This window comes from Condylostylus longicornis, unplaced genomic scaffold (assembly GCF_029603195.1).
Source record: "Condylostylus longicornis isolate FDR11 unplaced genomic scaffold, ASM2960319v2 ptg000027l, whole genome shotgun sequence".
Taxonomy (NCBI): domain Eukaryota; kingdom Metazoa; phylum Arthropoda; class Insecta; order Diptera; family Dolichopodidae; genus Condylostylus; species Condylostylus longicornis.
In genome coordinates, this window is record NW_026577996.1 from 2,569,257 (window position 1) to 2,595,605 (window position 26,349).

At 26.1% G+C, this 26,349-nt stretch overlaps 3 protein-coding genes across 3 annotated transcripts; 1 reads left to right on the top strand and 2 right to left on the bottom strand.

Moving 5' to 3' along the window:
* The first annotated feature begins 10,994 nt into the window (after positions 1-10,994).
* On the top strand, positions 10,995-16,171 carry LOC129607484 (protein MAK16 homolog). Its single transcript, XM_055518511.1, has 3 exons — positions 10,995-10,999; positions 15,718-15,829; positions 15,917-16,171. Exons 1-3 carry the CDS (start codon positions 10,995-10,997, stop codon positions 16,169-16,171), a joined length of 372 nt encoding a protein of 123 aa, XP_055374486.1.
* Positions 16,172-17,023: 852 nt separating this feature from the next.
* On the bottom strand, positions 17,024-22,097 carry LOC129607485 (dynein axonemal intermediate chain 7). Its single transcript, XM_055518512.1, has 12 exons — positions 22,092-22,097; positions 21,323-21,411; positions 20,821-21,259; positions 20,458-20,615; positions 20,312-20,398; positions 20,040-20,233; positions 19,640-19,981; positions 19,418-19,574; positions 18,039-19,133; positions 17,785-17,973; positions 17,350-17,728; positions 17,024-17,263 (listed from the first exon to the last, which is right to left on the bottom strand). Exons 1-12 carry the CDS (start codon positions 22,095-22,097, stop codon positions 17,024-17,026), a joined length of 3,375 nt encoding a protein of 1,124 aa, XP_055374487.1.
* Positions 22,098-22,308: 211 nt separating this feature from the next.
* Positions 22,309-24,667, bottom strand: LOC129607540 (uncharacterized). The gene is made up of 2 exons (XM_055518586.1): positions 24,449-24,667; positions 22,309-23,685 (listed from the first exon to the last, which is right to left on the bottom strand). The coding sequence occupies exons 1-2, from the start codon at positions 24,538-24,540 to the stop codon at positions 22,539-22,541; spliced, it is 1,239 nt and encodes a 412-aa protein (XP_055374561.1). The 5' UTR covers positions 24,541-24,667; the 3' UTR covers positions 22,309-22,538.
* Positions 24,668-26,349: the final 1,682 nt, after the last annotated feature.

Sequence of the window (26,349 nt, forward strand, 5' to 3'; positions counted from 1 at the left end):
AAAAAAAAATAAGGAAAAAAGAAAATCTTAAATTCTTAATAGAATTTTTCGTGGTCAAAAATTAATTTTTTTCTACTGTTTTTTTTTTCTTGTTAAAACGAAAAACAAATAAAAATAGTGAAAAAATGAAGAATTTGATATCGCAATCCAAACTTCTTAAACCGTATAAATTTTTCACTTAAATAACATTCATATATCAATGTAATGGTCAAAATGCAGATAAATTTTAGTTATAGTAATTCTTTTCTGTTCTTTTTGTTTTGGAGATTGCCCTTTTTTCTAAATTAATTTTTTTTTTCGGTTCTGTTGCATTCTATTGGGTTCGAATTCATTACGATATTATTTTAAAGTTCATAATATCTTTTAAGTTCGATTATTTAATATATATATGTTTTATATATATATGTAAAGCAACAATTTTCTTCAGTTACCACAAACAGCTATGCAAATGACCGGAGATATCCGTTATAAGCTTTTCTTGAGTAAGATGGAATGAAAGAAATCGCATGATGGCATCTCTACTTAGCCCCTCCAGCTAAGGTTGTTCCCATGCTCAATATGTCTTGTTATTTTAGTCGTGCGTTGTTTTGTTTGTGGATACAAGGTTCACCAGTGTTAGTAAACAGGTTTAAACCAATAACATAACTTGAAATTGTGGCCATTGATGGTAACCTGCTACTTCTAATTAACCCTCCCCAGGCTGAAGCTCCGGGCCACAGTCAGAAGCACATTGGGGTAACTGGTGGCCGATGCGCTAACCAGTGGCGGATGATATGCCTTGTCAGTCGTCCTCAACATCATCAAGTCAGTAGTTTATAACAGCATGTATTTCAGATTGAAAAACTTTGCAATAATAATGTAGGCTCACCCATATGTCTTATCTCTTATAGGACATCGCGGCCCAGCTCCACCAAACCCCTTCCTTACTACTCTTCTCAAACATTTTTAAAGATTTTTAAGCAATTAACTCAAATTGTTTAAAAATCTAAAACCCTTAGCATTTGCATTCAGTAATTTCGTAGTCTGAAAGAATTATGTATCCTCCTGTCGGAGAAATACCAGCCATTTTGTACGAGACGTAAGTCTATAGTTGGCCATGATTTTTCTCGCCCGTTCCTTTTATCTATCTTACTATCGGATTATTAGTTAGATTTGTATAATATCTTAGGATAAAAGGAAAATTAAAATCTCTAAAATCATCCAAAAAAACTTAAAAAAAATAATAAGAAGTATAAAGAAAATTAAACACGAAGAAAAAAAAACTTATGAGAACAAAAAATAAGCATAGGGTTTCTACGGCTATCATTATTCTTTAATAACTTTTCTATAAACATATTACATACATATGTATAAAAGTATATGTTATTGTATGTAGTCATATTAATACATACGAGTTTGTTATTACGGAACGATTACGAATCAAGTGGCTCTTCATTGCGTGCTTAAGGAATTACCTAATAGAATTTTACATGTTCCAACAACACGCCAAATAAAATCAAATTATATTTTTATTTTATATTTAAGGTATACTCTTATTACTTCACCTCTCTTCTTGATTTTTTCTCTCACTTTTATGAATTGCACTTGTTACTCTTTTGTCTATCTATTTGTTCTATTATGTTCTATTATATATATACATAATACACTACGTACATATATTCTTTCTGCTCTTATACGCTAGTAAAGTAAATCTTTGTTCCGTTAAATCGCTAACATTATGTTGTATAATAAGTAGATGTTTTACAAACAAACAAAAAAAAAACAGCATCGTAATAGCATAAATACGTAGAGTAAAAAAAGATGAGATCAAATGAATCGAATTTTTCATAAACCTAATCTTTCTTTTCTTCCCTTTTTGTTTTCTTTCTTCTTATTATATTTTGTATCCAAAGGTCATTGTTGGTTTCAAATTTCCTTTAACTGAATTTAGACTTGTTCCATTCTATTGAATTTTTAATATGTACATAGGTACATAATTCTAAAAAGACAAAAAAAAATTTATTTTCATTTTATTAGCTTTGGATAGTTTATTACCGGGCTACTGGCTTAAACCGCGTGCTTTTTATTATTTTAACTGTAGAGTGCAGTGTTGTTGTGCTCTTTTGATTTAATGGTTTGTTTATAAACGTTACACTTACAATGGGGTGTACTGGAAATATTTTCACCTAAATGAGAGATGATTGATTGAATGAAAATAAGCTGGTTTATTATTATTTTTCTTTTTTGTCAATTTTTTGAAAATTTTTGTATGCATAAGTGTGATTATAATTTTATATAGCTATTAGAATACTCTTATATAAGTACAGTGTGTTTAAGAGTATATGAACCCATAGCAGATTGACTGAGTCAAAAAGTAAAAAGGTTATATGAAAATCACTTAGTAGAGAAATAAAAAATATAGTAACAGATTTTGCAGAACTCTTCGTATTCGAAGTGAATATTGTAAGCTCTCTTTATAAAATCAGTTAAGTTGCCTGTATTTATGCAAAATAAAATATTTTATTTCAAACGTACCGTAATACTAAAATTAGATTATTTTATTCATACTTTCCATTTAAGAGTCGATATGTAGCACTCCAAACATAAGATTACCAATATTAATGCTGGTATGGAACTAGTTGGAAGGTTATGTTTATTTATTCCACTGAAAAATATTTACATATGTACATAATTGCGGTATACTCACCCTATACTTTTTATTTTATAAGAGCGTAACAGACACTTTGACAAGATTTTTTTTCCTTTATTGTTTAAATTCTAGATAATATAAATACGGATAATATTGAAAAATTACGTAATAAAAGTAAAAATAATATTTTACATAAATAAAAATCTGTTGCAATCAGATTAAAATTATACACTAAGAGAACATTTATAGGCAGAACATGTTATGTTCAACAAGTATATAAAGAAACGGTGACTGAATGACACACAACTGTGAGAAAAATTTTATGTGTTACGTTTTGTTTTTGTTTTTTTGTTTCGTTGCTCTCAAAATTTATTTCTGAGATAAAAATGAATTTACATTTGAAATGCGAAATATGTAAGAGTAATCTTTTTCATTATAATGGGACAAAGATTGAATGACAACTGGTCTCAGGATCAAACTCATTCAAACTTTTGAATATAGATGAATATTACCGACAACATCCTATTCTATGAATAATTAATACACACATTCTGATGGATGATTTAGTAAATTTTCATTTAGAAAAACTCCTATAGCTACCACCTCACAAATCTATGATCCGAATAGTCTATAATAGTTTCAAATACCTTTTTAGATTTAAAATTTTTGTTGGTATTTCATTAATTTGTTAGCAATTGAAATTTTAAATAAATTATTAATGTAAATTTTGTGATAAAATCTTTCACAAACAAAAAGCCGGTCAGGTGTAAATTAAATTTTTTCCTCAAACAATTATCGTGTAAATATATATGCGTCCCATGCACGTATTATGAATTAATTTTATCATAATATATGACATATATCCGCATACACATTACATACCTCATATAAAAATCATTTTATATACTTGTGAGAATTTTTTTAAAAGAATTATGTTTTAATTTTTTTCTTTTTGTAAATGTCGGATCGGAAGTTTAATTTTACCAAAAGACATAAGCAAAGTTGCTCGAATATCGTTTGAGCGTAAATTTTTATTCGGAATATAATTTTGAACCATAAATATCAAATATTGAATTTATAGAGTAACATTCAAATTATGAGTTAAATTAAGAAATTGCTGTATATTATTTTCAAATTGAAGGCATATCTTGTTTTGCCCTGCAGATAATTTCCAACTGAATTTAAAATTTTTCCAACGTACATGCATACGAGTATATATGCATACCCATTTATGATCATATTAAACGCACGCGTTTATGTAAAATCTTTCATACCTATATTATTATTTTTCCACATACTATAAAAATTCTAATCACAAAAAAAAAAACATCTTAATGAAAATTTAATTTTTAACGTGTATTTAATGGACCACCTAAGGCTACATAGAGTTCAATTCTTAGCTCTATTCTTTAAATTTTGTTTTTTTTTAAATTTAGCGCCACATATTTTTATTTCATTGTTCGAAATTTTAAAGGATGATTATTTGAAATTTTCAAAAAAGAAAGGATGATTTTTAAAAATAAAATTAAATTAAATATTAACAAGATCAATTGATCGAATCTCATTTTTGAAAACAACTTCATCTTGTTTACAAATTAACTTATATTTTTTCCGTATATGTACATAAAAGTATATTATTGATATAGGAAACTGAGTTGCTTTATAATTCAACGATTGTTAACAATTTTTTTTTCTATTTTCAATTGGAACAATTAATTTATTTTTAATTAATGCAATTTATATTACTTCAGATGTCAGCAAAGGTTTATAATTTGAAAATATTTTAACGTATCAAGCTGTAAAATTTTGTGCAACATGAATAGTGACATAAGGTTGAGTTCACGGGGCAATACTAAATTAGATCTATTTATAATCATAGCATTATTTACGAATTATGCTTCTTTGATAGGAGCCAATTACTCTTGTTCAGTTGATTTTTAATTTAGCTGCTTTTAATGAGAATGAAAGACTTTCTTCAAATTCCTTTGCCCAAACTTTTGTCTTGATAAACACTCTGTACGAAAGTATTATATAAATTGTATATTTTATTTTATACTATTTTAAAATTTTTAATTTTAACCTACTCCTTTGCGCTACTTTTTTGAAAAGGCAAATGTGCATACCAAGACTTTTATCGATATCTAGAATCAAACACGAAACTAATTATTCTTTGTATGCATTCTTTAATGACTCTGAGTCAGGATCAAAACTCAATAATCAACCACTTTTGACAGTTATTTATTTTTACATTTTGTGGGTGTCAATTATGTCGTTATTACCTCAGAGCTTAATATTTTAAAATAAATGAATTATTATGGATCCGTTCATTCATATTTTTTATTTATGAAAAATATTGCAAAATTTTTTATATGGTTTAATAGTTTTCATAATTCTGTAACTAATTGAGAATGCGAACGTAGAAAACGGATAAAAAATTGCGAGCATATCAAAAATAATAATATTACTTGAATTTTCATCCCGCTAAGAGACATACATAATTTTTTACATGAAAAACGTATTAAAAATGAAAAGTAACTATTGCTGAAATGCTGATGAAACATTTTTAAATATTATGAATTAAAAAATCATTGATTCTTGATACAGGTATGCAGATAAAGATTTACGAAGAACAAAAGATAATTTTCATATTATTGTAAATGAAAGTAAATTCGGTTAATGACCTCATTTGAGTACGAAAGTATACGAATGCGATAGCACATATTTACAACGACTATTTTCGGCTCTTTTTCTGAAATCACTTTTATTATCCCAACATTAATATGGAAAAATATAAAAATCAAAAAAAAAAATCATAACCGTGTAAAAAAATTTCATCTAACATGATTTTTCATAATAACAAAAATAAAATGAAATTTCAATTTGACTGATTTTTAAAAGTTTAGTTCAAAAAGCAATAATAAATAAAACTGGAAAGATTAATTAGATAAGATATAATAGATAAGATGCATATTTTAAACAAGGTCTCGGTGTTAAACTTAATTTTACATTCGTTCTAAAACAAATTTGTACGAATTATGATTTTGTTCCAGTTATATGTATGTGAAATTTAACGCCGACTATGCAATTCAAAAAATTCCTCAAATATGTTGGTGCATAAACTTAGTAGTCGTATAGTCAAATTGTCGTATTAATCGAAATTTGTTCAAACCTGTAAAACTTTTCAAAGCCGTCACCAAATTTTTTAACAAACTCCATGAACCTGAAATAATTGTTTAAAAAACGATCTTCGACAGCATTTCGTCTGTTGAGAAATGAAACAGTGTATAACGTATATACAAAGATCATACACTTTCTTATTTCTCAACAGACGACTTATACAATACAATACTTCTTACTATTGTAAAAAAATGTTTAACAACATATTTCAATTTTTAATACAAAATATCAGATCCCATGCACACAAGCTTCATAAAAATATGAAGCCTACGTACGTGTACGTTTAAGGTCATTAGTACGCCGGCGCCTGATTAATTTCTTCTAGCCATATTGCATAATATATCGATTTATCTGTATTATGAGTCTATTTAAACTTTACCTATGTTTTTTTTTAAGTACAAATGACAATAATTATTTTGTTTCTTTTCTAACATTGTTTTTTTGAAAAAAAAATTTGTCACTTTAGAACTGTACAAAATTGATGAAAAGTCATTTTTTTTCTTGTTGTTTCTTTCATCGTTCTAAAATTTTTAACTTGAACTGCTAGGTAAAAAAGAAAGAAAATGTTGTATAATAAATTTTACTTGTTTATACGAAACCTTATTTCTTTTGATATTATATGAGTATAACACTTGTAGCTATATGATATGCGCTTAAAGTGGATCCTTATTATGACGAAAGAAATCCTCGCCTTAAACAACGAAGTAATAACACAGTAGTAAAATATGTCATAACTTTTAATTCAGTGCTTGAAGACTCAAAAAATTTTAATTTAGAAATGGCACTTATCTATATACCGTCAAGAAATTTCCATTCGTGCAATTATAAATATGGATAGGTATGTAGTGACTATATCTGACCATTGGTGCAGTGGTTATGGCACCGGTCCTTTAACCGAAGGGTCTCGGGTTCAAACCCCGGTCAGGTCAATATAAAAATTATATTCAATATTATTATAACTTAATACACAATACTAATAAGTATTATACAAGTAATTTTCAAATATTCGTAATATTCGATATTAAAAAACAAAAAAACTAAGAAAAATAAACAGTAAATATCAATAACCTCAAATAATTTATATAAATAAAACTACGGCAGGCTAGTCACCTACCTAGTTAAACTCTATGACGCTATGAAACTATTGCATGAGAGATCATGCACTAGCCCTATGCTCCTTCTAGGAGTGAACAAAGGAAAAAAAAAAAAAAATGTAGTGACTATACAACATACATAAGTACTTTAAATTCTAAAAAGCGTTAACACTAAGGACTCGATTCGCCGTCAATTTAAGAATTTTACTGTTAACTTCAATTAAAATAATAATGTTCCCATTATTTTTTGTTCATTATGAGTCCGAACTTAGTGGCTGTGGCATTAAAACAAAAAAAATAGAATAAGTTGTGAAGTGAATAAGTAAACAAAAAATATAAAATCTAAATTAGAACTTTAGTTAATAAAAACTAAAAACTTTAATTCAATAAACTAAATAATAATTAAAAAAATATTATAATATTTTAGTAATAAAATTAAATACGTAATAAACATGAAAATGGTGGTCATAAGAAACCATAAGGATTTGACTTCGATAGTTATGCCAAATTGTTTAGTTAGCGAACATTGCTCATATTACCTTTTATTTAAATTGAATTCCTTCGTTAACAACAAAATCAAATGAAATTCTATTTTTTTAATTTCTATTCCTTTATAAAATCTTATAGCTGGAAGAAAATTTAAAAAATTCGGAGGAAAAATTGGGGCAATTAATTAAATTCTTTCAGCCATTTCTTTTTAATAAATACAATGACTTCGTACATGACACTTTGTAATTATTTGTCGCCTTTCTTGTCGCTTCATCCATTCTTTAATTGCCAAAATTAATCAAATGATAAAAAAAATAAATTTATTAATGATATAAAAATTTTCAGTAATATTTTTAACTCTCTTTGACAAATTTATTATTTAAATTAGATGAAATTTACATATAAAAGGAAAAAGGCAAAATTTAAGTTATTCTTAGAGAGTTGGAAAGATTAAAAAGAAAAATTAGTTTTTACAAATCTACTAAAACCTTGGTTCCAAGAACTGTTTCTGTAGAATTTCTAAGCTTAGATATTAATTTTTCAGCTCGAGGTGAAATATTATTCCGATATGGTGAAAAATTTTCAATGTAAGTTGATGAAATTTTTTTGTTATTTGATTTTGATTCCCTTGTATTTTTTCTGAAATTTAGAAATTAAAAAACTTTAATAATTTCTTATAAGAATTTAAAAAAAAATAATAAATTTTAAAGAAGTATTGAACAGTAAAATAATGTTTACACAATAGATTTAATATTAAATGAGTTGGTCTCAGAACTAAGATTAAAATATTTTTATATTTGAGATTTAGCAAAACGAATGCTTGCAAAAAAATTGCAAAAATTTTTATAATTATGAAAGTCGAGTAAGTATAACAGTTTTACAGAGTTACATAATAATTGTAAAATGGCCACTTACTTTGGTCCAAAAACAATCCAATTCATGTTAGGATCAATTTGAACTTTAGAAAATTTTTGCTTCACCTCTATGGTCTTTAATGGGAGTTTAACATTACTCTGAGATTCATTATTTCGTAATAGTCTTTTATTATAAAGATCAGTTTCAAAATGCCTGTCTGGAAATTTATAATATTGACTTTCCGACAAAGTCATATCATTCTGTTCATTCGATTCTATTGTACTGTTATTTTCATTGTGCTTTTTCCGTTTGAATTTCTTTCTATAAATTTTATTTAATGTTGTTATCGGTAATTCGAATGAAGATTGAAAACCTGCCATTTTCGCTGAATAAACTGATGATAATTTATTATTTAATAAAGCATGATCATCATCTTCTTGCCGAATTGGTTTTTCGGTTGTTGCATAAATTATTTGATATTGGGGATTGCTTGTATTTTGTATAACACTTTGAACATGATCTAAAGTTACAATTTGTACATCTGATCTTGATATATGAGATTGTGGTGTAGTGACATAATTTGTAGGTAAGTTTTGTTGATCATTATTTTTCTTGAATAATGATGATGTTGATATTTCTGCAATTAAGTTTGATTTAACAATTTCAACATTTTTGGATGAATTCCTAGAATGTTTATAGGAGGGCATTATATCTGAAATTTTTGCATGATTTAAATTATGATTTCGATAATTTTGTTTTGGTTGATAATTATATATTTCTTGCATTTTTTGTTCATTTTCATTTCGTTCTTTTTCAATTAACTGGGTTTTTTGTGTAGTTATTTCAGGATATATTTTAACATTTGGATATGGGTTACCATAAATAATTGGTGTATAGGTTTTCTCAGTTATTTGATAATTTAGTAGCAAATTACCAGGATCAAAAAATGATGACTGTTGTTTTATAAAATTATGTGATAACGGTTTAGGTGTTGTTTTTGATATTAATTCTTGATGTTGTATCGGAGATCTAAAAGTTGTTGGTGTAATTAATGCTTCATGTGCATAAAATGGAATAAATTTTGTTGGAGAAACAATAAAATGTTGTCTATTCAAGGGATTTGCATGATGATTGAAATTATTTTTTGTATCCGAATATTCATTCCATAAATTCATTGAAGTAAAAATTTTATCCGATGGTGGTTCCATTACTTGACTTGGTTCTTGTAATTCAATTTGATTTTCATCGACAATTGTTTTAAAAATTATTTCAGTCTTATCACCAGTATAAATTAAAAATGGCGTAACATTCTCTTGATCTGGATCAATAACTGGTAAAAGGAAAGAATTTTGTGGATTTTGTTTTCGTAATTGAGGATAAAATGGATTTTTATATGTTAGATTTGTAATTTTCTGATTAAACGAATGAAATGGAAATTTTGTACTTTCTAGAATTTTTGGTTTAATTGATGGTTTTGGTTGAAATCGTGATCTCTTACGCAACTGCTTTGGCTGTAATCTCATTGATTCAAAAAAATTTCTTTGATTCAAGTTTACAGGTGGTCGGTTATAATGTGATGAAATATTTATGCCTAAATGTCTTATATTTGGTTTTGGAATTTTATTTTTATTATTATAACTATGGTTATCCCATTGTGGATTATATATTTTTCTAAAATTTCTTGGATAATTATAATATAATTGACACTGAATAAATAAAATATGCACTAGAACTGTTATTAAAATATTTAATAAAAAATATTTAAATTTAATCATATTTTTTTTTTGTTTTTTTTTTTTATTAATTTAAAATTTCATTTCACTATTTTAATTAATCTTTTTTCACTATTGAATATTCCATATGAAAATAATGCGTAATATATTTAAAAATCCAGAAAATTTTGCAGGAAACATTGGTTAACGCAATGAATGTTCGCGAAATATTAGCGAATTTGGAAGAATAAAAAAGCGTCTTTAAGTTCTCGTTACTGTTCAACAAATAGTGATTACAAAATTAAAGGAAAAACTTTTATACTTTCTTTAATATGTCCAAAAATTTATAAAAGTTTTGAATAAAAAATAATAAAATGAAAAAAATTCTGTACATACACACTAAGTATTCATTAAATTCATTCATATAAAATAATAATGAATGTACTTATATTTTTGGTTAGTAGTTTTCACAATATTCTTTTGTTTAATCTAAATTTCAAGTGGAAGTTGTTTGGAAATACAAATAAAAGTAATAAAAATACAAGAAAAACAACTGGTAAGACAATTACATACGTCTTGTTTTTAATTTTGTTTTTGTATTTTTTATTTTCTTTTATAGAGTAAAGAGATTTTCCAGTTAAACTTCTGGTTATATGATGACCTAAACAGTAACCCTAGGTATGATGAACTTTTAATGAGGTTTTGGTTTTTTGTTTTTTATATGGCTTTGAAAAAAAATTATTTTTTTTAATTAAATTATCTGGTATGTGTAAAAGATTCCGACTTACTATAATTTAATACGGGTTTCCTTTTAATTTTTCCACATTAATATTTAATTTGACATCCGGTCTGTCTGTTATTCCTCTCTCTTTGATTTTTAGGCCTTTTAAGCGAGAGACGTATGTCAACCGTTGTCAAATTGTTGTGTGAACACAGGTTTTAATAACGGAATTTTCAAAACAAACCTTATTAAAATTTAATTACTCTTCATTTCTTTACCCCTTTTCTTATTAAACTTTTTGAAGCTTTTCAAAAAAAATGAGGTGAGATACGCCAAATTAAATTTGTATACTGATTATTGTATTTTCAGACTGCATTTCGGACTAAAAATTCTGTTGTAAATATTTAATAGTACTTACCGCTTACCAAGTAAATCAAATAACTTTAATATACATGCCTACATCTGTCTGTATGTAGAATTCACGTGAATAAAACAATAATGAAAAAAAGAAAACATTTCCTAAAACAAAATTTGCACGCAAAACTAAAAAATGGTTCTGATTTTTTTTTTTTTTTTTGCTTTTTACCAACACAACTTGAAAAAGAAAAACATAGTAATGAAAACGAAACCCATAAAAAATTAAGGGAATTAAAAGAAAATGAAAGAAAATAGTTATAAATTAAAATAAATTTTAGCATATACAAACACACACAGTATTTTATAACATACAAAACTGTTAAAATTATAGATCACTGGGTTAGAGAGTGACGTGACTTCTTGAATTTAATTTTCTAAAATAAAATGTAAAAGAATGAACGCAAATTAAAATTGAAAAAAAATTTATGTATCTACATACATACATATGTATATACTGTAGCAGTCTAGCTGAGTTTATAAATTTTAATAAAATTTTTTCATATTAAATTTAATGACTTTTCATTATTAAAAGTGTAACATTTGTACACAATTCGTGAAATCTATTCAACTATTTTTTTTTGTTTCTAAATCTTTAATATGTATACTAAATTACCTGGTGCCTACTATTTTATTTGTATGTGTTTGTGATTTGATAATCCCTGTAAAATTTTTCAGAAGGGAAACTTGTTCTGCATTTTAGGCAAAGTGTTATTTGAACCTTCGCTTTAGATATCACATTTTTTATTGCCAATTTTTTTAGGTTAATTTTTGTCATTTCTTTTTTAATTAAAATTCTATTTCTAATGAATATGGCTATACACAAAGTAAAGGCTATTTGTATCCATTTTGCCCTTTAATAATTTTTGTACATATTATTGTGTTTCTATTTAAATGTAGAAATATTTTATTCGCTGGTATTTAAAATTAGAAAATATAAAATAGATTTTCAAAAAATTGTTCAACAGACGAGACGGATCAGATCATTTTAAAAAAATTGATAATACAAACTACGGTCGTATACTAATCTCATCACAATTTTCTAACATTCTGAAAAAATTTTACTAAAAATTGAATACTTTAAAATATTAACATTCTAATTAAAGTTCTTTCAGTAACCTTTTTCGAACGTGGGTGCGATAGGTTTTTTTTATACTAGCTTTAATATAGATACGAGTATTAATTTTTGTATAAAAAATTTACAATGAACTGTCATCAAAATGTCATTTAATTTTTGCCGCATAGGCAATAAAATCACATTTTCTAAAAATACAAAAATTCTGTATGAAAAGTGTAATACAAAAATATAATAATTAAATTTAATGACATTTAAACTTAAAAAATGACTTACTTAAGAGGAAGGCGAGACATCTTTCACATTATAATTTGAAAATGTCGCAGTGAAAGTCAATTTGATTTGGACTTTTAAGATAATTTTATAGAAGCACATAATTTATCACCTTTTTCATTTCTTTAATTTATATCATTTTTGTGACAATAAATTGCTTTTAAACATTTTGTACATAAAAAGTTTTCACTGCATTCAAATTAATAAAGAAAGTTAATTTTCATTTAAAATTTAGTAGTATATAGATATTATTTTTGATTTCCCTTAAAAATAATTATGATTTGAGGAAATATCTACGTAAGTAAATAATAAAGATTTTTATTTTAAATTTAATTTAAGAACGAATTTTAAATGTATTTTTGTAATAACTAGCTCTCTAATCTTATTTCCAATTTAAGGTAATTTATTTGTAGTTCAGTTGGTAGAGCGTCCGCCTAGAAAGCGGTAGGTCACTGGTTCGAGTCCAGTTCGAGGAGAAAAATTTTTTTAATGAATTTTTCTGCCTTTAACTCGTTCCTTTGATTACGTCATCCATCTGTTCTGCAGTTGCATGAAGAAATTTCCATTAAGATAATTTATTTAAATAAACGCTAAATTTATATTTTTTTAGAATAATACTCGTATTAAAATAGTAAAATTGATTCTTACGGAAATGTGCATATTTTGTATGTACCTTGAAACATAATAATGCGAATTTACAAAACTAAAATGTTTTGATTTGTCAAAGTCAGCGACGCAAGTAGCACAATCAAAACTTTGTAATTTATTATTATTATTACAATTTAGGTTATATTGTAATAATTCATTTGAAACGTCATAAATTACCTACATATTTATAAATTAAAATTTAATTATTCACAATTAAATCAATTCCACTATATCAATATAGAAATCCGATTAAGACTACAAGCTTAAATTTCCAGAAAATTTGGAAAAATTATAACAAAAAAATGAAATTTGTAAATAAACTATATAAATAATAATTACAAACATATTCACACATATATACGTGTTTAATTTGAAACAATTATTTTAACTCGGAAATGAAATTATTTCACCTAAAAATAAATGCTTCAATGAAGTTTTTATAATTAAATAAAATTAGTTTAAAACAAAAAAAATTAAAAAATTAATACATTTAATTATTTTCTATAATAAAATATTGGTTATATTTCAATTGCATTTAATTATCATTTAAAACTTAATAAGCGGAACAATTTACATATTGTAGGGGTAAGTAAAATATATTTTTTCTTCTTCTTCTTTAAATTGTACTACTGTCTTACAAATGATGAACTGTTTTTTTTTTGTTTTTATATCAACAATAATTATAGTTGTATATTTACGTGTCGATTTTGATGATTTTTTCCATTATTTGATTTTTGATTTTGATATATTAAGGTAAATAAATTCAATATATAGGATAAAATGATAGAGAGAAAATAAGCTAAAACAAAATAAATCAGCGGTAATATTTAAAAATTATTTTATTTAAATGTCGAGAATTAGAATCGAGTCAACAACAGAAAATTATGTCTATCATTTTGTTTTGGGTGATATTCGAAAACAAATCGATTTTACATTTCGTGTACGAAATTTGGAAATTCCAAATTATTTTAACTCCTCTTGCCTTCAACTATTTCTGACTAGATGAATTGTCGTGTAAACATACCCATTTGGTAGTATTAATATTTAATGGTGAGTGACATGTAATATTTAGAATACTCCAATCCCTACATGAAAAATTTTATCGAATTTTGTCATAAAAATTTATCGACACACTTATAAATTAATATCGTATTATTTTCTTATAATCGATTTTAAATATGTAATCGATTTTGGATTCAAAATTTGTTTCAATAAACGCTTACAATAAATATAAAAAATCGGACTGACGAATTTTTAATAAAAACTATTTACAAATTCCCAAGTGAATAATTATTTTTAAAATTAAATTCAAGAAATTCACATGATAAATAAAAGCAAAATGCGATTTGAATAAAAATTTTGTATATTTTAAAAGAAGCACCTATTAAAAAATATTTCAGCACGCTAAATATTGGTTTTTCTTTCATTATTATATAACATTGTTAATATAAAATAAAGGAGAATAAGAAAACTATATACAACAATAATTTTAAAATTATAACAAATTAACAAAGTATGGAAATATGAGCAGGTTTGTATGAGGAAAACTAGAAAATTTTGTAACTATGGAATAAAATACAAACACAAAAATGCAAAATAAAACAAAAAATTTTTTCCTTCTAGATTTTAAGGAAGAGAAAAAAAAATTAATAATTTGTATAAAAGAATTCAATATTTTTGAAAAAATTACAGTTTTAAGTTGAATTTCAGAGACTTCTGATCGGATTACGTTATAAAATTTAAAAGAAAATAAATCAAATTTCAAAAGTTCATCAAAAATTTCAAAATGGATATTCGAGTTATTGTAAGCTTTTAATAATTTTAAAGAAATTGAAAAATAAAAGATTTTGAAATTACTTTTTAATTAAAATATTAATAAAATTATTTTGTAGATTTTCATCTTGATCCTGTGTGTACTAATGTTGAGTAACTTTTGTGACAGTGGAAAAATTAAGTAGGTGGCAAATTAAAATTATTGTTAAAAGTTTGAAAATTTCAGATTAGAAATTTGTAGTAAAAGGGAATTTTTACTCTAGAACCGAAATAAGGAAGGAAACTTTTAAATATTTTAAAATTTTGGTGGTATCACAAATTATGCGTTCCTAAAGGAAATATATTATATTTAAAATCACCGATACATCGTTCCTTATTAGTTTAACAAAAGAGGTGTGCATGATCGTAAAATATTTAAAACTTTCATTTACCTCAAATTTCAACAAAATTGTTAATCTTTTTTTTAAAATATTTGTACAAATGAAAAGTTTTTTCAATTTCCAGTTCTCAAGGCAGAGTTTGAAGAATTTTGTTTCATGTTCTAGCTTTGTTAAAGAACTAGCTTTGTTTAGCTTTGTTTTTGTAATGGTTGAATTGTTGAATCATGGCAAAGATAAGACGTTTTCGAAAAAGTTTTCCTTCTGTGCTCACCATAATTGGAATAAATTTGTTAACGATTAAAACTGAGAAATTCTTTCAATCCACTCTAATTTAAGATTTTGAAAAATATTAGTTATCTATTAATTAATACCAATAACTAAGCTTTTATTGTTGCATTGACTTACAATTAAATGTGCATATTATAATAGAATGTAAGATTTTCAATTCAAGTTATTAATTTATTTTTATAATTTTAGAAAAAAGAGAGTAATAATACATGTTCCAATTTATAAAAAAGAGCATAAACATCATCATACCATTTATAAAAATGTACACCACCATCATAAACCAATAATAAAGAAAAAAGAAGTATTTAAAAAGGAAATTCCTATAATAATAAAAGAAGAAGAAAAACATGAACATTATCATCATCATTATCAACATAATCATCACAAGGAAACTATACACGAAGATTATAAAAAGCCAGAAATTGTAAAGAAACCCGAAGAACATAAGAAAGAAAATAAGGAAGAACATAAGGAAGAATATAAGGAAGAACATAAAAAACCAAAGATTAAGCATGAAGATAAACAGGAAGATGATGATGAATATTTATATAATGATGAAATTGAACAACACAGTTTACATGATCATGACGGTGATGATTTACATGATTTTGATGATGACAGTGAAATTGAAATAGAATATTAAATAATATATTTTAAGTATATTTTAATTTTTTAGGTTATAATTTTTTTATATAACGCCATTATTATAAGAAAAAAATAAATTACAATTTAATTCTTGTTAAAAAAAAATTGTTTTTCTTCGAATTGATTGTGATATTTTTTACTGTTATAAAAATATGTTATTTATTGTAAATTTCGTTTAAATTATAACAAAAATTGTATCATTAAAAGCAAGAATTTGTTTATAAATTTTTAAAAATTTATTTAAATTATATATAAGAATTGTAGGCAGTACAAAATACGAATGTACTTGTATAACAATTTAATAAAAATTGTTATACTAGAGTTGTATAGCAAAATATTTATCTGGATTGATATTGCAGAGGGTTCATCCTAAATATAGGCAAATATTTTAAACAATATTTTTTTTTTTCAAAATGATTAACATTGCAAGCACACAATGTATTTTGAAGTTTTTTAAATTTTTTCTTTTTAATTTTAAATTTAGAATTTGTTTTTATAAAAGAAAATTAAATTGAATTTATTTTAATTTTACACATTTGTTTTACCATCATTTAAAATATCGTATTCATAAACTTGAAAAAGCTTTTTTGATTGAATTAGAAAGAGATACAGCGATTTTGAACAATTTTTCATAATACTGTAGTAAATCTATACGATCCGAAATATTTGTTCAGTATTTAAAAACTAGTTCCCTTAAATGTTCTCAAAGCGAAATAATGTTGTTATAATCTAATTATTATGGTAATCTATTTGCATGTTGTCTATGTGTCTAATTATAACACAATAATTCACAGAATAATTAAACAAAAACAAATCTTAAATATTCTTTTCTAATCTCTTGTAACGATATTTAACAAAAACTTAATGGTCTCGTTTGCATTAATATTTGTGCTACATTGTCTCTTAAAACTGGATCAATATTAGCTTGTTTTTCAAGGCTGTTCGGATGCGCATGTACTTGTGTTAGTTGATACAAATCAGCATAGTATTCCATACCAGCAACTCCGGCTGTTGTAAAACTAGCTGATACTTCAGTACAATCTACAATTAATGTTTTTAATGGTGTTACATATAATGTTGAATGACTTGGCTTCAATGAAAATAAAAAGAAAGAAACAATATAAAATTTTTTTTAAATAACTTTCATTTTAAAAATTTTTTTATTTTAAAACTTACAACTTTTTTCCCATTAATAAATTCTTTCATTAACAGAACAGCAACACGACTTCCACTTAATAAATTCCATCTTGACCATGAAAAATTATGTGATAGAGCTAGAGTAGACATACAATTATACAAATGCATTTCCATTACGAAATTCTTTTCACATGATCCTTCTGTATAACAAAAAGCATCTGGTTCCGGAAATAAATCAACTGATGACTCAGTTAGAATGTGTTTCATTTCTTTCATAGATAACGTTTTTCCAATCATTTCATTAATTGCATTGGTTGCTGGTGCACCTTGAAATGTTGTCATACAAAAGCCATCTTTCGTAACTGTTATATCAACATTAATTACTGCTGCAGTTAAACTAAATAGAACCGTATTTTCTCTAAATACAAATTTAAATCAAATTTTAAAAAATTTATAATTTTTCCTATTAATTACGTGGTAATGTCAGGTTTGATTTCCCAAGTTTGATAAGGCATATTACTGTAACGATTAGCTGCGAATCCAAAATAACCTAAGCGTCCAGTTCTGAATTGAATATTTAGTTTATCTTCATTAAAACGCACATCATGTACATCTCTAGTGCTCCATCTTCCTCCTTCACCAACTTTTTTACCTTTATATTTTCTAAATTACAAAATATTTTTTTTAAAATTCATTCATTTTCATCAAAACTCGTAAAATATACATACCCTCTGTCAGAAATATCGTCATGTGACGGGGTAATACCATCTTCTTCATCTTCCCCATCTTCATCATCATATTCGGAAGAACTTTCCCCGTCTTCATTCTTTTCAATATTAATAATTTTTTTTCCTGATGGTACTTCATTATCTCGAATTATTATTATGCCAGAGAATTTACGTTGCGGACTACTTATTTCTTCTGGTGCTATAGAACTTCTTCTTGAGGAAATTTTGGAAGAAATATCAGCTAACTTCTGAGTTACATATGAGGTCTGAACGTCGTAAATTTCATCTAAATCTTCAAGTAATTGTGAGAACATGTAAGGTTTTAGATCTCCAATTAGTTCTTCAGTTTCATAAAGCACTTCACTTTTCCCAACAAGTACTATTGCTGTTTTAGACGATGCATTAACTTTTAAAATTTTTTTGAATATTAATTTCGGATGAACAGATCTTGGAGAATCTGTTTCTAATAGGTTTGTTTCAATACGCTTATGTGTCTGTAATTCTTTTTCTAATTTTCTTTTGAATTCTTCATCAAGTTTTTCGGGTGTTTTTTCATATTCTCTAGTCAAATATAAATATTTATTTACAGATTTTCGTGGAGATTCAACTTCTAAACGTATAGTATGCCCTTCCGGTAAACGTGGTACTACAAAATCGTGTATTAAACCATAAATATCAAGATCGTGTGGAATATTGCACATGTCAAAATCTTCAATTTCAGTTATTGGTAAACTAAATTTATCAGACACCGAAGCACTTGAACGTACTGATTTATAAAGAGATGATGGTTTTCTTGATTGCCTTCTTGATTCACTGTCACGTTTACTAACAGTTGAAACTTTTCTTTGTGGTGATAATGAACTGTGAGATTTTCGAGGTGATTGTTGTGAACTACCGCCAACAGGAGTCATTTGTGAATTGGATTTCTCATTTTTTTCAACGTCAGATGATATCGATTGCGATTGTGAAGGTTGAGAATTAATTTTGAAATATGATTTTCGCAATGGCTCTTCTTTTTCTGATTCTTCAAATTCTGCATGATTCTCCCATCGACAAACAACTGGTGGTTCAAACCAACAAACATCTGGGGTAAGCCTAAAATAAATTAAGAAATATTTTTCTTATTGGATTTCGTGGAATAATCAAAAGTATTTCAGTTTTCATGTTAGGTTTTCAAAGTTCTTTCATTTAAAAGTATTCATTTTCGTTTAAATGTACCAATTAATTACAAATATGTAATTGATAATCATATGGAAATTTGAAAAGAAAATTTCTTAAAACTTTCGGAAAAAGATATTCTTTTCAAGAAGTCTCAAGGAAATTGAAAACAAGAAAAACTTAAGATTATTTATAAATTGAGAAAATAAATTTCAATTCACTGCAAAGAAATTTGTGCCAACTTATCCATCATTCTCTCAACCATTCGTATTTCAGCCTCAATTTCTTCAGGGAGTCTTCTTACACCAGGCTGTGGAGGTGGCGGCGGTTTATATGGTTGATGAAATATTTTATGCCCTAATTTTTCTGGTTTCACAACTAAAAATACGAATGCACATGAGAATATCAAAAAAATTACTGAAAAATTCCATATGGTGGCTTACTTGTCTTTAAATATGTACTTTGTGTAATTTTTTTGTCCTGCTGCGGCTGAACTAGATAATCAACACAATAAATACCACCAACAATTCTGTAACGTCTCAAATTCAATTCATTTTCTGTTAATTTCAGTCCATCAGGCCCAATTGCTTTCCGTCTTGCTTTATTAATTTCATCTTCGTATTCTGAATAGGCCTTGTCAATATCAATAACTCTAGATTTTTTAGTTTCTGTTTCATCACCGAAAACATTTTTTTCTGGTTCAATAATTTTCGATGCCTCCTCTAAAGTTTTTTGTATGATTTCTTTACGTTTCTTCCATTCTTTTTTCGTTTGCTGTAATAAATCTGTAAAATTCAATTGAATATTTTATAAATTGAATTAGATTTCTGATATAAACTTTACTCATGGGTTTTATTTTAATATTTGGAATGATTGCACTTGAACAAATATCACTATAATGGTCATAATTTAACCATAATCCTCTTAATGCTGCATTAAAAAGTTTTATAGCAGGTGGTAATGACAATTCTAATTCAAGTAGTGGAAATTCAACTTCTGACGGTTTTGGCTCTACACGAAATTTAGCTTCTTTAGGGCTATTGACCCGACATCAACAATAAAAATCAGATTAAATAAATTATTAAATATTTGATAAAAGTAAAAGAAATACTTACGCATTAGCATCACCTCGCATAGCAAGAATTTGTGACTTGAATACCTCTGAGACGTAGTCATGTTTTGAAATACCAGGTTTAAGAACTCTAAAATTTTAAAATTTTCATTTAAATAATCAACGTTTTCAAAATATAATGAAATTTACTCCATGTCTCTATCAACATGTGATAAAATTTTAAATGTAAAATCATCGATATAGTTTCTCAACATCAATCGTATTTCTATTTTCAGACCTTTTAAATCAATTAAAGTTGGTTGAGTCAAAGAATCTGATAGCAAAGCTCGGTCCAGTTCGGTTAAAATCTACAAATAACAATGCAGTATTTATATTTGCTTTATATTTGGTCTATGACAGCTATTTCCCTGACATCGGAATTGAAGCAATAACGTTTAACTGTATAATTCAGCAATTCCGATGACAGCGTCTGTAAAATAAATAATTTTGACAAAAAATAATATTAAAACTTCTATACTTAAAAAAAAAGAGTTAATTTCAATATAAATTTACTCCCAAAACTTCTCTGATTCTTTTTGCAAAAATATCACCCAAATTCCCTTGTTGTTTCTTTAAATTTTTCCATGTTAAATCCGGTTGGTCCATATCTTGAGTTAATAAAGTTTTTTCATCAGCTTTCAATAACCAATTGCTTTCTCTAGTTTTTTCAATTTCAACATGAGTTTTCCATTGATGTAAGTATTTTCGCAAATCACCCGGTATATGAGCATTTGGTAAACCATTACATCTCATATAATCATCCCATTCATCAGATTCTTTTAATTCAATTTTTATAGCGTTTATTATCGAGGTAACGGCGTCAAAATATTCCATACTAAATTTTAATTGTTTGCGACGCATTTTATTTTCTATAATTTCTTGTTCTTTACGTCTTTCTGCTTCTTCACGTTCACGTTCCATACGCTCACGTTCCTCTTCTAGTTTTCGTTGTCTTTAAGATTTTTGTGATTATTTGTTTTTTATATTTAATTGAATTAAAATTAAAATTTTTTACTTTTCTTTTTCTTGTTCGAGCCTTGCTAATTCCTGCTTTTCAGCTTCCAACCGTTGTTTTTCTTTTTTCGATAATTTCTTCTTTGGTGGCTTTTAAAAAATAATAAAGCAAAGTAGGTCGAAGAAATTGGGATTTTGTGATTATTGATAAAAAATATTATTGTACTTACCATTTCGAAAATTACAAAAAAAAATTAAATAGTTCCGAAAACGCAATTTTAACTTCAATTTGATGCCGAACCGAAAAAGGTTCTTGGAAGAATAACACCTTGTTGTACAGTAGTTTGTGATTTATTGATTTAACAGTGTTTTGTCATAACATTTTATTGTTTATATAACAGTTTCGAATAGTAACCAACGCTGAACTTCTTTAATATAAAAGTCTTACCCTTTTTTTGATTGAAACATTTTTTTATGTTTGATAAGAATAAGATTATAAAAACAGACGCCGTGTTGACAAGAGTCGTAAGTTTTATACAACTTTCTATTAGAGAATTATTGTAATATTTTTATTGGTTAACATTCTTTTATATACGAATACAATTTGGAAAGAAGGAGGAATCCAAACTGACTTTGAAATAAAAAAATTTCAAACTGGCCAAATCGACTTTCGTAATTGCCGCTTGTAGTAATAGGAACGAAACTCTTTAGTTATATTTTGTTCAAGCAAATTTATAGAATTTGGAATAATTTCAAATTCCCGCAAAATACTAGACAACAATTAAAAACAATTTGTATTACTTTTATTAAAAATATATAAAATAAATAACATCCATAAAAGAATGCATTAAAAATTGAAATTTAACAAATTACAATAAAATAAATAAATTTTTTTTTTATTATTTTAAGTAATAATCTAAATATTGATTACGACATTTAAATTTAACAATAATAAGTTTATTTTTAATCTCACTTATGTAAATTATGTAAATTTGAAAATAGTAGTGATAACAGGCTCGAGCAATTAAGAAATCCCCGCTTCAGAATTGCAGTAACATACTGTTTTGTTAAAATATTTAGCGTAAAGTGCTAATCGCTGATTCAGACCGTTTCTTGAGTTCCAAAATGTGTATTATAAATTAAGAAGTTTAATAATGCTACATTTTTACTAAATTCAGCAGTTAACGTATAAGCTGAATTATAGATTATGTTATTAGGACGCCATTTTTGAATTCAGGTAAAACTTTATATTCTATAGAAGATTTGCAAGATTAATTTTAATAAGCATAAGCGGGTCCGCTATGTGAGTATCTATTTTTTTTCGGTTTAAATTTTCTTTTCGGTCTTTTATATTTTGGACGATAATCATTTAAACCACTCATTTCCAAATTTTTTCCAAAATATGGTTCAAAATTATTATTGCTATAATTATTACCACCTTGATTCAATGTTTGAAATTCATTATCTGAACTAAAACCAAATGGTTTCCTTCCACTTAATTTTGTTTTACTATGATCAATGACTGGTGGTGTTTTACCGAAAATATTAGGACTCCATTCACTAAAATGATTTTGTGGAGGAAAATTAGATATCCAAATATTATCATCATCATATAATTTTAATGATTCCTTGTAATCACGGTATGGTCTTTTATATTTTTGTTTTTTATAGCTATTATTAACAGCACGTTTTCCGTGTTGTAATAGATCTGAATCAGAATTATAATTTGTTGAATAATAATGATCATTTGAATGTGATGATGGTACAGCATCATAATAATGCCCGGGACCGCTTATAATTGGTATATTTTGTGGTGAATAAGGTGAATTTGATGGTGAATGTATTGTTTCAGTATTTTCTAAATAACTATCTGCATCTGCATCTTCATGATATTCATCACGTTGTTCTTGATCTTCATCATCTTCATCATCACGATAATTGGAATATTGTTTGATTGGATTTTTTTTATAATCATTTTCAATATTTATTCGAAAATCTTTTATACCACTTATTGAATTTTGATGTGGATAAAATTTTTGAGCGTATTTGTGTGGAAAGTATTCTGTTTCCAAATCATGATATTTATAATTATTTCTGCCATTTAAAATTTTGTATTCGTCAATTTCAATATTTGAAGGAGATTTTAAAGTTTTTAATTTTTCAGGAATAAAATCATGAATTGATTGATCACTGTTTTGCCAAGTAAATGGTGTATGTGGTTTTTCTTGCCATTTTATGAATTTGTCAACAACAGGTGCACTTAAAAGTGGAAAATCAATTTCTGGTTCAATATTTGTTGCTACAGATTCTGGATGTGTTGGTTGAAAATTAATTTTCTTTGGAAAGTGAAAATGATGTTTTGCTATTGTTTTATGGTGAAAATGTTTTTTGTATATTTGTGGAACATGAACTTTAATGTGAACACTGGAAAATGAGAAAGAGAAAATATTTTAAATACATATATGTATAGCAATAAACACGATTTCATAAATTATTATATCTTATTAAGTAAAACGGCTCCGGATAAAATAAAATGTAATAAAGAGTAGCAAGACAACCTCCGAAAGTACTTTTGAGTGATCCGTCAAGACACATTTCTATTTTTCAACGCAATTAAAAAACAAATATACTAACTCAGCTTGCTGAGTTGATTTTCAGTTAATGCGAAATAGAATAGAGAAGCGAAACGAATTCTAGAAAACCTGTGCGAAAATATTATAATAGGCTTATGACAGTTTAATTAAAATTAAAAAAAAAAATTGACTGCGGCAGCTTAGAATTTTTCAAATATATAAACTTTAAAATAACGGTTTCAAATGTCTTTTGTTGCATTCACTTTTAGAAATTGCAGAATTTGGAATATTCAAAATATATAAAAAGATAAAATAAAATCTAAGTTAAGACTGTATACGGCTAGGCTACGATTGCGCTCTTCAATACGGCATCTCGCAGCTGCTGGAATATGAACAGGAAGGGGACTATTCTTCACTACCGAGAATTTAGATAGATTCCTCAAAAGAATCGGATGGCTTAAATAGGCCACCCATGTTATCGTACGCTCAATGACGGCCATGTGATCACTTTAAACCTGGTGCATCGACTACGTTAACCAATTAATCAACCACGCAACTATTATTGGAATATTGAATTTATGAAGGACCCTAATTACAAAAGAAAATCCACTTACTGATCATCCTCTCTTTCTGTTTTTGCGGAATTCACATGAATTAAAACACTCCACCATAAAATTAAATAAAAGTCACGATTCTTAAATATCATGCTAACTGAAAATATTTAAATATTTTCCATTTGTTATAGTTTTTCTTGAATTGCTCTGCTCTGTGATACAAAAAAAAATGGATTTTCACTTTTTTAATTTTCAAATTTATTTTCGTTTCATTGAGTTTTCCAATCAAATTTCTAAAATATTTTCACACTTATTTCTTTTAATTTAAGTTTCAATTTAATTAACATTTTTCTTGTTCAATAGTTTTTCATTAATTATACTTAAAATTTAATTCTTTTTTTTTGTTATTAAATTTAATAAATTAATATTTAAATATTTTCTTTTTCACTTTCTTCAATTTTAAAATTTGATAATCCAATTTTATTTTCTGTGTTATTTTACTGTATTTTAACAGAAAGGTCTATCCAATGTCAAGGTCCAAATTAAAATGCGACGCTTACTGAAAATTTTCAAATCTTATATAGTTTCGCAATTGGCAACGGACCATGGAAGTTCATTTTACGTTCATGATATTTTCATTTTAATTTTTTTTTTGTTTTCTTCTTCTTTCTTTTGTTATCTTCTAACATTTTACAAATTTTCTAACATTGGATTTATTAACATTTTACTATGTATCTGACATCAAAATAATAAAATTAATAATAAGAAAATTAAGAAAAAGAAAAAATTGCTGAAGCCATGGAGGATTCAAATAACCACAAAATGAATAACAAGAATACCTATATCAATTTAAATTTATATGTAAGCTAACAATAAACATCAAAATGTTTGACTTTTATAATATGGGCATAGAAATTAATATAGGCACAGAAGAGCTGCAAAATATTTTAATGACAAACTGTAAGTACACAATTTGTGTGTGTAATTTTATGTGATCTCTTGTAAAATTAGTGTGCATGCCTGTTAATGTTAAAAGAAAATAAAAAAATTTAATGATAGTAGTTAGATATATCACAAATTAGGTTGCTCACGTACTTTAATCGGTTTGATGAGATCAGATCACGCTCAAGCCTATTTATACTCATACATATATTTGAATAACTGGACGTGTTGGATAGGAAAATAAGTGCGTTTACGCTATACTAAATTTATAAAATTTGAAAAAAATATTCCATACTTTTAAATAGTAAATTGAATAAAAATTTATAATAGATTTAATGCAAGAGAAAAAATCTACCACATTTATTATAATTTCAAATTCATAATGTGAATGGATGCATTCATAAAATTCATACTTATGTGATGGGTGTATTTTGCAAATTGACTAAGTTTTGTTTAACTGAATTTCAATTGGATTTTCATTCTTCTATGACAAAAAATTCAGAATTTAATAATAATAATAGTAACCTGGTTCCAATCACCACTTTCAGTACGCAAGCAGAGTATTCTCCAGCAAAATTCAATGCGATTTGACCCTACTTATTGACATTTTATTGTGATCTTTCCGGGATTTTGTAACGCATGCTGGATTAAGTTTTAAGTGGAAAAAATTTTCAGACTATTGTGAAAGTTTCATTGAATAATTGTACGATATTTATGTTAGGTTTACAAAAAAAAAAAAATCTAAAATCACCCTATCTGTCTTTATCAATTAAATAGACGTGATAAAAATTGTTGCTCATGCTAAATTTAAATACGTTTCTAACGATAATTGGGAAGCATAATATTAATTTACAGTTCGTTGAGAATTTCTAATAACTACCTGACATCTCAAACCGGTTATTTCCAAATTTTTGGAATTTTAACTTTTGTCCTACATACGGAGCTCAGATGGCCTTTAATTATTAGTTTATAAATATAATAAAATATTTTTATAATTACCTGCTCTTGCAGTTGCAAAA

Bases quoted from the DNA above. Each gene is read 5' to 3' on its own strand.
- LOC129607484 (XM_055518511.1), top strand. The intron at 15,830-15,916 runs GTATTTAAAAAG...AATCATCACAAG, and splicing joins CAATAATAAAGAAAAAAGAA to GAAACTATACACGAAGATTA.
- LOC129607485 (XM_055518512.1), bottom strand. The intron at 19,575-19,639 runs GTAAGCCACCAT...TCGTATTTTTAG, and splicing joins AAGTACATATTTAAAGACAA to TTGTGAAACCAGAAAAATTA. The intron at 17,264-17,349 runs GTAAGTTTTAAA...TTTTCATTGAAG, and splicing joins TTATTAATGGGAAAAAAGTT to CCAAGTCATTCAACATTATA.
- LOC129607540 (XM_055518586.1), bottom strand. From the start codon at position 24,540: ATGATATTTAAGAATCGTGACTTTTATTTAATTTTATGGTGGAGTGTT. The intron at 23,686-24,448 runs GTAAGTGGATTT...CTCATTTTCCAG, and splicing joins ACAGAAAGAGAGGATGATCA to TGTTCACATTAAAGTTCATG.